Source organism: Poromitra crassiceps, assembly GCF_964638095.1.
Source record: "Poromitra crassiceps genome assembly, chromosome: 16".
Taxonomy (NCBI): domain Eukaryota; kingdom Metazoa; phylum Chordata; class Actinopteri; order Beryciformes; family Melamphaidae; genus Poromitra; species Poromitra crassiceps.
The window spans coordinates 24,509,553-24,522,959 of NC_139645.1; the positions used below are offsets into that span (position 1 = coordinate 24,509,553).

Sequence of the window (13,407 nt, forward strand, 5' to 3'; positions counted from 1 at the left end):
AGGGGGAGAGATGAGGAAATAAATGCCGGGGTAATAAATGCGAGCGAGACAGCACGCTGATTTTTTTGAACAGCACCCTGACAGACATGATGTATGAGGTCATATAAGGTGTCACAGACACACACACACACACACACACACACAATGAACTCAACTGTGTAAATGCTGCTCTGATTGGATGTGATGAAGGATCGGACCAATTCTACATCTGATAACTGTGAATCTGACAACAGCATCTGTTGTGATCATCAGTTTTAAATAAATACCTCTGATCAGTAGAGTGCTGTCCATCTTTGAAGTTAAAAGGGTGAGACATAGACCGGTCACTCTTCATGGACACACAGCTGGGCTCAGGGGAGTCTGCTCTCTCCTGCTGAATCCTGAGAGAAACACATTATGAACATTGTGAAGGTATCTGTGTCTTTATGAAGAAGACAATCAGGATGGGCTCTTCACAGGTTAGTCGGTTCAGGAGCAGCAGGCACACAGACTGCTGGTGGTTCAGCTGGTAGCTAGGCTGCTGCTGGGGCTTGGCCTGGTAGCTAGGCTGCTGCTGGGGCTTGGCCTGGTAGCTAGGCTGAAAATATATGATGCTGAGGAAGCTCTCATCATCTCAGGTAAAGAGCTCCTCAGCCAAGGCTCAGCGAACACTTGCCTGCAAGCTGCCTGTCTGGACTCATGACTAGAAGCCCTTCCCTAACCACACACATTTTTATAAAACATTAGGTTTAGGCAAGTACAACAATGTGGTTAGGGTTAGGGTTTGGTTATGGTCGTGGTTAGATTATAAAACCCTAATCCTAACCACATCTTTTTTACTTGCCACACCTTTTCAGGAAGAAGCAATTGTGGCGACCAATCAAATGAGTTCAGGGCGGGGTTTTCCCGGCCCATACTAGGAGGAAATGTTGGTCCAGGAACAACCAGTTTGTGCTGCAACAAGTACGTATGATTTGCACCTGTGTGAGACCTGATTAATGAAACAAAGCAGTGTTTGCCTACTATTTCTGTCACTTAATATAGCTCCTTCTAATGGAGAATATGTCAGATGAAAAGTGTCAAATGGAACTGGTGTTGTCAGACCTCACTATATATATATATATATATATATATATATATATATATATATATATATATATATATATATATATATAGTTGTGTTGTCAGGTCTTGTCTGGTCTTTTATATATATATATATATATATATATATATATATATATATATATATATATATATATATATATATATATATATATATAGTTGTGTTGTCAGGTCTTGTCTGGTCTTTTATATATATATATATATAGTTGTGTTGTCAGGTCTTGTCTGGTCTTTTATATATATATATATATATATATATATATATAGTTGTGTTGTCAGGTCTTGTCTGGTCCACTTCTTCTTGATAAAATCTGTGTTTCTGGAATGTGATTTTGTAAAATCAGATTGGAATTCGTATGAGATTATGTTTTTCAAAACCTTTAATCTGTTCCAAAATAATTCATTCAAAGTACTTTGGATACAAATAGGAACACATCTATAGTTTGGCTTATTATTATGTTCTACTTTGAGCACCTGCATAATTTGGCATGTTCTCATGTTCTCAGTCTATTATGAAGTTTAGAGTGTAACAGTCATCTTACTTTGTGTCTGAGGGTCCATGTTCTCATGTTCTCAGGCTATTATGAAGTTTAGAGTGTAACAGTCATCTTACTTTGTGTCTGAGGGTCCATGTTCTCATGTTCTCAGGCTATTATGAAGTTTAGAGTGTAACAGTCATCTTACTTTGTGTCTGAGGGTCCATGTTCTCATGTTCTCAGGCTATTATGAAGTTTAGAGTGTAACAGTCATCTTACTTTGTGTCTGAGGGTCCATGTTCTCATGTTCTCAGACTATTATGAAGTTTAGAGTGTAACAGTCATCTTACTTTGTGTCTGAGGGTCCATGTTCTCATGTTCTCAGGCTATTATGAAGTTTAGAGTGTAACAGTCATCTTACTTTGTGTCTGAGGGTCCATGTTCTCATGTTCTCAGGCTATTATGAAGTTTAGAGTGTAACAGTCGTCTTACTTTGTGTCTGAGGGTCCATGTTCTCATGTTCTCAGGCTATTATGAAGTTTAAAGTGTAACAGTCATCTTACTTTGTGTCTGAGGGTCCATGTTCTCATGTTCTCAGGCTATTATGAAGTTTACAGTGTAACAGTCATCTTACTTTGTGTCTGAGGGTCCATGTTCTCATGTTCTCAGGATATGAAGTTTAGAGTGTAACAGTCATCTTACTTTGTGTCTGAGGGTCCATGTTCTCATGTTCTCAGGCTATTATGAAGTTTAAAGTGTAACAGTCATCTTACTTTGTGTCTGAGGGTCCATGTTCTCATGTTCTCAGACTATTATGAAGTTTAGAGTGTAACAGTCATCTTACTTTGTGTCTGAGGGTCCATGTTCTCATGTTCTCAGGCTATTATGAAGTTTAGAGTGTAACAGTCATCTTACTTTGTGTCTGAGGGTCCATGTTCTCATGTTCTCAGACTATTATGAAGTTTAGAGTGTAACAGTCATCTTACTTTGTGTCTGAGGGTCCATGTTCTCATGTTCTCAGGCTATTATGAAGTTTACAGTGTAACAGTCATCTTACTTTGTGTCTGAGGGTCCATGTTCTCATGTTCTCAGGATATGAAGTTTAGAGTGTAACAGTCATCTTACTTTGTGTCTGAGGGTCCATGTTCTCATGTTCTCAGGCTATTGTGAAGTTTAGAGTGTAACAGTCATCTTACTTTGTGTCTGAGGGTCCATGTTCTCATGTTCTCAGACTATTATGAAGTTTAGAGTGTAACAGTCATCTTACTTTGTGTCTGAGGGTCCATGTTCTCATGTTCTCAGGCTATTATGAAGTTTAGAGTGTAACAGTCATCTTACTTTGTGTCTGAGGGTCCATGTTCTCATGTTCTCAGGCTATGAAGTTTAGAGTGTAACAGTCACCTTACTTTGTGTCTGAGGGTCCATGTTCTCATGTTCTCAGGCTATTATGAAGTTTAGAGTGTAACAGTCATCTTACTTTGTGTCTGAGGGTCCATGTTCTCATGTTCTCAGGCTATTATGAAGTTTAGAGTGTAACAGTCATCTTACTTTGTGTCTGAGGGTCCATGTTCTCATGTTCTCAGACTATTATGAAGTTTAGAGTGTAACAGTCATCTTACTTTGTGTCTGAGGGTCCATGTTCTCATGTTCTCAGGCTATTATGAAGTTTAGAGTGTAACAGTCATCTTACTTTGTGTCTGAGGGTCCATGTTCTCATGTTCTCAGGCTATTATGAAGTTTAGAGTGTAACAGTCATCTTACTTTGTGTCTGAGGGTCCATGTTCTCATGTTCTCAGGCTATTATGAAGTTTAGAGTGTAACAGTCATCTTACTTTGTGTCTGAGGGTCCATGTTCTCATGTTCTCAGTCTATTATGAAGTTTAGAGTGTAACAGTCATCTTACTTTGTGTCTGAGGGTCCATGTTCTCATGTTCTCAGGCTATTATGAAGTTTAGAGTGTAACAGTCATCTTACTTTGTGTCTGAGGGTCCATGTTCTCATGTTCTCAGGGTTATTATGAAGTTTAGAGTGTAACAGTCAACTTACTTTGTGTCTGAGGGTCCATGTTCTCATGTTCTCAGTCTATTATGAAGTTTAGAGTGTAACAGTCATCTTACTTTGTGTCTGAGGGTCCATGTTCTCAGTCTATTATGAAGTTTAGAGTGTAACAGTCATCTTACTTTGTGTCTGAGGGTCCATGTTCTCATGTTCTCAGACTATTATGAAGTTTAGAGTGTAACTGTCATCTTACTTTGTGTCTGAGGGTCCATGTTCTCATGTTCTCAGACTATTATGAAGTTTAGAGTGTAACAGTCGTCTTACTTTGTGTCTGAGGGTCCATGTTCTCATGTTCTCAGGCTATTATGAAGTTTAACCCATGACAGGTCGGAGGAGAGCTGCATCCCGAGGAGTTTAAAGGTGTGCACTCGCTCCACAGCGTGGCCATTAACAACAACAGGAGGTGGGATTGGTTGATTTTGAGGCTTCCTGAGGCTAATGACCATGTCCTTAGTTTTCAGGGCATTGGCTTTCAGGCAGAAGGTCTGGATCTCATGCAGCCACTCCATCCACAGCTGCCTGCATCTGACCAGGAAGAGACCCCATGAGATTTTCAGTGAGGGTTAAGTCGTCAGTAGGGATACAACGATCGATCGGCACGTGACCGGAAATGGCCGATTTCCACGTGATCGGCCTCGACCGGTGATCTGCGCCGGTCACTCTAAATAGCCGATTCTGTGAGCCGATTTTCACGTGACGTGCGTGCACCCCGAAAGCAGCGAGACCGAGACGGATGAGTTGCAGCCAAAACAAAAGCTGCCACTACACACATGCCACAGCATGTCTTCGTCGGTGTGGAAATTGTTCACCGTCAGTGAAGACGATACAAAGCTTGCAGTATGTCACACCTGCAAATCGAAAATAAGCTGCGGAGGGGCAGGGTAGGTTGGAGTCCACTCCAGTCTGAGCGGCTCGCTTCACCTCACCGGCCTCACCTCTTCCCCGACCAGCTGCAGTCCACATCACCGCTGCCTGCTGCTGCTATCTGTCAGTCATGTTGTACCGTGGATACAGGAGAGGACTATTGTTTTCGTATTGCGAATAGAACGACAAACATAATAATAAAACGAATCGGACCAGTGTGCAAGGTTTTCTGTGTGAGATGATTTTTTTTTTCGAATGGCGGATTAAAAAAAAACTGACTGTGTGTGTAAACTCTGATATTCAAACTGAGTCAACTCAAACTCATTTCCTCATCTACTCAATAACAGCCAAATCCACAACTGTAGAGTGGGCATGGCTTCGAAGGTCTCTGGGCTCCAGACCTATATAGGCTATAAACTCCTTGTCCATGGATAACATTTTGACGTTTATTTATTTTATTTTATTAGTTTATTTGGCAGGGACATATACAAAAAAAACATTAAACACCATAGGGGAAGATATGCTTTGTAACAGATTTAGCCATAGGCTACTTTCCATCTGGAGCCCCTGTTCTGTTGCACCTTTTTTCTTTTGGAAAAGTAAATGCATGATAGCTGTGGGATATACTGGTTGTTTTATATTCATTGTATTTACACAAAAAAGAAAAGCTCTGTCCAGTAACCTGGAACACTTTTATTTTGAGATGTTTTTGAGTGAGATCGTCCTACCTCATGCAAATGATAAGAAATGTGACATGAATCTTAATTTTCTATTAAAGCAAAGTAAAAAAAAAAAAAAAAAAACGTCAAAAAATAACCCGTCAATTATTGTTCTTAGAAAGAAAATCGGAATCGGCCAAAATCGGTATCGGCAAGTCAGACTATTCAAAAATCGGAAATCGGAACCGGCCAAGAAAATGGCAATTGGTGCATCTCTAGTCATCAGCGTATTTTACAGGGTCAACGCTGCATGGTATCATACTGTCTAGAGAGAGTTCATACACAGGACGAATAGCAGAGGGGAAAAGACCCCAGCTTGTGGCACGCCCGCTTTCACAAATTTAGGTTTTGAGTGGAAGTTACCCCACTTGACAGCCTGCTGCCTGCCATCTAGGTAGCTGGAGACTGAGAGCCAGATGTGCTGTGAGATGCCAAGACCTTTGAGTGATTGTAAGAGCTGGCAATGGTCGATGGTGTCAAATGCCCGAGTGAATTCTATAAATGAGGCATGTACGTCTAATCAACAGCGTCGTGCCATCCTTGGAGGATGTGCAGCAGAGCTGAGACAGTAGATCTGTTTTTCATGAAGCCATGCTGTGAGATGTGTATTTTGCCCTCGGTTTCCTGTAGTAGTATGTCCTTCAGGATCCCCTCATACACCTTTCCAATACAGCTTAGAAGGGAGATTTGGCAGTAGTCCTGAGGGAATGAGGGGTTATTTTGCTTAGGTACAGCACAGACCAGGGAATAGCAAATACAAGCTCACCTCAATACTGTAAGGACAGGGGTTCCCAAACTTAAGAATGCCGTGGCCCACTTTGAAATCTGAAATTCTTCCGGGGCCCACCCAACCCTTTAATCACAACTCTGATCAACACACAAGACTAAGATGATGTATTTCCCCATATGTTTTATTTTATTCTATATTTTTTATTTCATTAACAGAGCAGGTGAACTTGACCATAAGGGAAATTGATAACTCATCATCCACATACAAAAACATTTAGGCAAAATACCCAAAAGCAGATTGTCACAACTTTCTCCCCCCTTTACTCATCAGAAGTATTTGCATGCATAACACATTTGTTGAGACAAAATGTGATGAGCAACAACAGAAGAAATCAATCCACAAGCCATTAATGATAGGCTGTGAAAAAAGCTACCTTATCTGTAAAGGGGAGACTCGTCGGTACCCATTAAACCAATTTTCATTCAGATCAATTGAGCTGAGAGGTCAGGGGACCCCTTTGAAATAGTTTTCCCTCGCCAACATTTTACCTATGTTTGGAGTAGGGATGGGCATTTCTAGCAAAAACACTATTCGAAATTCGCTGGCCAAAGTCGACTTTTAATCAAAATTCGAAGGGGGGGGGGGATTTTTTTTATTTTATTTTTTATTTTTTTTGTGGGTTACATGACATTGACATTTTCGAAAATAAAAAACAGTTTTGACAATCATGAGTGGTTCATTAAATATTTAGTAGGCTCAGGTCTGAGTGCCAAAGGGGTGCCAAAGTCACCCCCTCTCCCTCTTCATGGGATTTCATCCGCCATTCATTTTTCCATAAACCTTGCTTAAAATGCTTATAAAAATTGTTTTACTTGCTCAAACCAAGCGATTCGACTATACTTAGAATCAGAGGAGACAATGCAACATTTCACTCACCCAATTTCTTTTTTTTTTTTTCTCCGAATTTCGACTTTCAATAATAAAAGTCGACCTTGATAATAACAACGATTATTCGAAAATTCGAAATTCGATGCCCATCCCTAGTTTGGAGCATTATTTAGCCCACTTACAGACAAGCTAGCATATTATGCTTGGTACTAATGGATGTCTTAAGGCTGAATTATACTCGACCAAGCTCCGTGGGGGTGTGGCCCCGCGAGTCTCCGTGAGTCACCGTGCAGACCTCGCGCTGGGGCAGATGCCATTATACTCAGAAAGTGATCAGCATGTATTGTACAATGGTGAGAACAGCCCGTGAAAAGTCGCAATGAAACTCTGTGCAGTACTGAGTGCGCTTTCACTCTCAAATGACCCCACATCAGCACATGAAGGAATCACCAAACTTGTTTTTACTGAAAGCCGTTTTAGTTCTCAGCCCTACTCTGTGCTGCTTTTAATCTCTCTCAATAATGCTCTCAACACAACACATTTACTTGGTGAAGTGACTAAAAATGAACAGTTGCAAATCAAAGTTTATAGCCTACCACATGGGTCAAGAAATGTGACGAAAACACAGCTCAGTGTTCAGGGCTCAGTGGCTTGAAAGCGGACATGTTTGGAGAGAAGCCGTGCGCTGCTCGCGCTGTTAGAAAAAAAATCATGCACAAGGCGAGCGCCAGATGGAGGTAGTGCCCAACCACGCCCAACAAATTTACATCATTTGATGCGCCCGCCCCTCGCTCCACCCTCGCGCCCTTCACGGCAGGGTGAGCATAATACAAGCTTTAGGTCTTCTAGGTTCTTCTGATGACAGGATCTCCACTGTAGCTTTAAAACTGATCCTGCTACAGCCATTTGATTGCCCGCGGAAATCAGGAGTGTTGGCAGACCACTCACTACCCACCTGCAGTACCTCCACGGTCCACTAGTGGGCCACAGTTTGGGAATCAGTGCTGTAGGATATCAAATAACATTTCCTCATTGCAGTATAACCAGTCCTCTTACCTTGTGTCTGAAGGTCCAGGTTCATTACTGAAGTCTGGAGGTTTATCCATAGAAAAGTCACTCTTCATAGACAGACAGCTGGGTACTGGAGACTCTGCTCCCTGGCGGGTGGGGGAAGATGCTGTGGAAAAATGTAAAAGTAGATTTGAAATGTAAAAACATTGGGCACCACTGACCTCGGGGGTTTGTGGAGGTACTGCAGGGGGTCCGCCAATTGTCATCCAAATAAATGTGGAAATTTTAGAAATTCATTTTAGACAAAAATAATAATTTGAGACTCACAGTCTAACCAGTTCTCTTACCTTCCTGGTTCTTTCTTTTCTTCTTTTTTTTCTTTTTCTTTCCAGGTTCATTACTCAAGTCTGGAGGTGTGTCTTTAGACCAGTCAGTCTTCATAGACAGACAGCTGGGTACTGGAGACTCTGCTCTCTGCATGTGGTGCTGACCTCTGCAAACACAAATGTTTGATACATATCATCATTAGCTCTAGTAAAGACACACAACTTCTTGCAACGTTGCACATTGTCAGTTTTTCTGACATCTGGAGTTTTTGATAACATGGTCTGTTGATAAGTGTCCAGGATGCCAGGTTTTGCATCAGTGGTATCCACGGCAACAAATGAGGAAAGATGGCCCCTCCCATTCAGGTCTTTGACACAGTCCTGCACGTTATAAACTCATGTAGTCCCACTGAGCGCGCTCAGTCAACGTTGGAGCTGAATAGACTTTAGAACTGATGCCATCATCACCGTACATTATCATCATCATCATAATCATCACCATCATCAGGTTTACAATGTGAGTGTGCCAGGTCTCCCAGGAAGCTGTTTCAAGCTTTTGAAGGAGCCTGATCTCATACAAGGCCTACAGGTATCAATGGACAAACATACATACATAAAACACATGTATCACATGACACTTAACTCATTGAGTGCCAATGACGACAGTTGTCGTCAATTCGAATACTAACGTAGAGTGCCAAAGACGACGATTGTCGTCAATTGCCTTTTTTGACGGTGGGACGTGGATCAAAGCCTTATGTATGTCCTGTACAAATATTGTAGCTATTGAAGCTGTATAACCTATTTTACGGACTCATCAGGTGGCGACAGTGCTCTCCAGATTAGAGAAATGTCCGAAATATAGCCTGAAAAAGCCCCCTGATCAAAGAGAAAGCGCTCATGCTGCAGCCCAGAGCCATGTAGATTGCTCTGGCTGCAACTGACGGTGCCTGGCAACAGCAGTCAATCCGCGCACACAACTGAGCTCCTCTGCCTCTGTCTGTCTGTCTGCATAGTTTCTTCACACGATTAGCCGCCAGAAAGGCAGCACCCGACGCCGAACGGCCAAACCTTTTCCTGCAGTCCCGTTTGGCATTTCCTTGTCGCGCTGGGAGCCGCCCGGGAGCCGCCCGGCGCAAAAACGGAGGCTCCGAAAATAGACTGGGTGCGTGTGGGGAGGAGTTTGCAGCTGCGGGGGGGAGAGGGGGGTGGGGCACGCAGGCTCCACAGAACTACACCACATCACTACATCAGAAAATATTAGCTAGAGTCAGTGAATGTGCTTGAAATGCTGCATTTCACAAAAGGCTGAATATCTTAGCTTCTAGATAGAAATGCCTGTATTTGCTGTTTTTGACCTATCTTCTCCGGCTGATAACTAAAGAACGGAAAATGGTATCAATAAACTTTTTTTTGCTGATGATACAATAGAGTCTCCTTGTTCTTTTTCCGTGTTCGGTGTTTACATAGTAATATCACACAATATTCTGTGGGCCTCGAGAAATCACTGAAAACGCTCTGAAACTCTGGCACTGGGAGCGTCCGTTCTCCAAAAGTGGCTGGCACTCAATGAGTTAATACAACACATACAACATACATACATACCACATAATACATATTACAATGACAGAGTTCCATTATCAGAGGGCTGTAGATACTACCGTAAATTCCGGACTATAAGCCGCGGCTTTTTTCCCGTTTTTTGGCCCCTGCGGCTTATATAACGGTGCGTCTTATCTATGGATTTTTTCAGAAAAAAAAAAAAAAATACAAATAAAATCTCTCTTTTTTAGCACTCTTTCTAACTATAAATCCACTTCTGTTTTAATTTCCTCTCTTGCCCTCTTTTCACCACACCGCGGACACTGTGTGCACTGTAAAAATAAACAACGGTGGTGTTGTGTTATGTTGTTTTGTTGAAATGTTACGGTAATACGGTAAATGGGAGCTTCTTCAAACAGCCATCTCTTTCCCGACAATCCCCTCTGTGCGTGACCACTTACATATGGTAATTACGGTAAGCAAACGGCCACTCGGCCATCAACTCCCTCCCCCGACTACCAGGAGAAAATCACAAACTTCGGCGAATTCACACAAAGGAAGATCAAGGAATATTCCATCGAACCGGAGCAGATCATAAATATGGATGAAGTGCCTTTGACGTTCGACCTGCCACTCACTCGGACTGTTAACAAGAAGCGCCCTGGAGGATTCTTTCACCAAAAAAAAGCTTTGCTCGTTCTCGACAGCATGAGAACGAGCAGTAGAAGCAACACTCTCACTTACCATGGGGAAGGTACGCAGAAATTCACACGACGCAGCTTTCAAGTTGAAAGCAGTCAATCTCGCATTAAAAGAGGGAAACAGAGCAGCCGCGCGTAACCTGGGCATCGATGAGTCAATGGTGAGGCGTTGGACGGTGCAGCAGGAGGAACTGTCTCAGCACGGAATATTATAGGAGTGTGAAAACATCCACAATCACCAACGGGTTCCAAAACGCTGGACTGCTGCGGGATGAAGAGGATGACGCCGCCACAGCTGGCGCTGAGGGCCGTCAGAGGCTTCAGAGGCTGTTCGATGCCGACAGTGACGAAGAGGAGTTCGTTGGTTTTGAGTGACAATGAAGGAGAGAGGAGAGTGGTTGACGAAGCCACCCTGAACCTGTTCGTTTCCGACACTGAAGATGAGGACTTTGGTGGTTTCAGTACGCAGGAAGAAGAGGAAGACGAGGATTAGTGACTTGACTTCTCTGGTTACAGGTTTGCTGCACATATAGCCTATTGTTGTGTGATTTTGTCTGGGGATTAGTGACCTGACTTTTGTTTTGTTTTGTTGAAATGTTAATAAATGGGAGCTTCCCCAATCAGCCATCTCTTTCCCAACATTCCTCTCTGTGCACGAACCCTTTCATATGGTAATTAAACATCAAAACACCCGCGGCTTATAGACCGGTGCGGCTTATAGAAGAAAAAAATAGTCAATTTTGGTCCCGCGGCTTATAGACCGGTGCGTCTTATAGTCCGGAATTTACGGTAATTACAAGCAGGGCCGGTTCCAGAACAAGATGACTAGGGATTCATCCTAGATAGGAAGGGGTGCACATGCACGGGCCGACCCGGATGGCCCGTGCATGTGCATCCCTTCAAAATTTTGACATGTTATTTTACAAAAAATAATGCATTTTACCATCATTTCAAGTAGAATGATACCAGCCAAGCAAGAATATTTCAAGTGTTTCAAGTGCTTTACTGAAATATTTGGACCATATAATGATAATACAATTATCTCAACCTTAAAAGGTTACATATAGGTGCCAAAAAGCCATAAATTCACATCAAAGAACAAAGAAAAACAACAATTATAATTCAAGTTTAAACAGTAAGTGTGCAGCTGCAGCATTTATTAAAAAATAAAAATAAAAATAATATTTACCACTATTTTAAACTGAGCATGCAGACAATTAAAAGGAGGGTGCAATGCGTGCTTTTGCACCCCTGTAAAACCAGGCCTGATTACAAGTAGGATTCAAGAGTTTTTCTTTCAGAGCTTTCTTAAAGGAGAATTTCATTTTTTTTTTAACCTGGACCCATCTCCTGGCATTAATTATGATTTAGCCACTCACCCAGTGATCTCCGCGGCGTTTCTGGCCGTCCTAGCGTTGTAACCTATGTGGGGTTTGGCGTAACCTATGTTCGTTATTTCGAATCCCACATAGGTTACGCCAAACCCCACATAGGTTACGCTAAAACCACCACCACAAAGCGTCCTCCTGTACTTGGCCAGTCGGCAGGAAAGTATCGCGGGACTTCACGAGACTTGGTGACCGAGATCACGTTTGAGGTAATTTGATCCCTGTGCGACTCCAGGAAACAGCCTTTGGCGAAATATCACTCTGGTGGTTCTTGAGGGATCAGATTATGATGATATTTGGCGAAAACGGGAATAAAAATAGCTATTTAGATGCAGGAAAGACAGGCTCACACTTGGCCCCAAGTCAGCTCCATTTTACAACTGACTTGGACGCTATTGATCTCAAAACAAAGCTAGGACGGCCAGAAACGCCGCGGAGATCGCTGGGTGAGTGGCCAAATCATAATTAATGCCAGGAGATGGGTCCAGGTTAAAAAAAAACGAAATTCTCCTTTAAAGGTGGAGATGGATTTCAACATTTTCCTACTGTCATCGAGCTCATTCCAGATCTGTGAGCCCCTGCATGTAATACTTAAGCTGCTACATTTAAGCTTTCTCTTCTTTCTTTTTTTAACCAAAGATAAGATGTTTATTTCTAGTATTATGAGTGTGCAGGGGACAGCAGACTGGAATGAGCTCAGCCAGTCTGAAATTCATATTATACACAACTTGATACATCAAGCAAGCATTTTGGTGAAGATGAAAATCAGCAAGCCTCAGGAGACCATAGCGATGGAACAGAGGGCGTGTGGGTGTGTTAAACCCCGACCAGGACATGGCTCGTATTATTTTCTTTTGCAGACTTTCAAGTTTCTTGTAGTGACTAGGAAAGGTGTTGCACCATATGACATTACAGTAGTAATGTTTAGAGTGTAACAGTCATCTTACTTTGTGTCTGAGGGTCCATGTTGAGGACTGAAGAGTAGAAACTCCTCCACAGACAGAGAGCTCTCAGGAGGCTCTGCTCCAACCTCTTCCTCCACACGACCACTCATCTTCTGAGAGGAGAACACACACACACACACACACACACACACACACACACACACACACACACACACACACACACACACACACACACACACACACACACACACACACACACACACCTCATGAGTAGGGCTGAACAATTTTGTGAAAACATCTTAATTGTGATTTTACCACGTGCACAGAGCATGGTCAAGAGACGGCTCTTTAGGGTGAGTCAGTCATTCAGTCAGTCAGTCAGTCAGTCATTCAGTCAGTCAGTCAGTCAGTCAGTAAGTCTTAATGGTGAGATTCCCTCTCGTTTCCCAATGGGGTGCTGTGTTTCAATCGACACTGCGTGAATTACAACGAGCGCACCTAGACACAAACACACACACACGCACGCACACACGCACGCACACACACACACACGCACACACACACACCTACACACACACCTACACACGCACACACACACTCACACACACACACACACACACACACACACACACACACACACACAGTGCAGTGGGGTACAGTGTGCATGACAGTGTGTGTCCTGCAAGATTAGAAACCGA

The 13,407-nt window shown here is 42.7% G+C and overlaps 1 protein-coding gene across 1 annotated transcript in view; it reads right to left on the reverse strand.

Annotated features, from left to right (window-relative positions):
* LOC310791539 (NLR family CARD domain-containing protein 3-like) overlaps positions 1-12,858 on the reverse strand; it is a gene marked incomplete at both ends in the record, with an annotated part of 38,054 nt that extends 25,196 nt beyond the window's left edge. The window contains 4 exons of the mRNA XM_083653212.1: positions 267-380; positions 7,893-8,013; positions 8,195-8,340; positions 12,752-12,858. Coding sequence (XP_083509338.1) covers positions 267-380; positions 7,893-8,013; positions 8,195-8,340; positions 12,752-12,858 — 488 coding nt within the window. The remainder of the gene's footprint in view (positions 1-266; positions 381-7,892; positions 8,014-8,194; positions 8,341-12,751) is intronic.
* Positions 12,859-13,407: the final 549 nt, after the last annotated feature.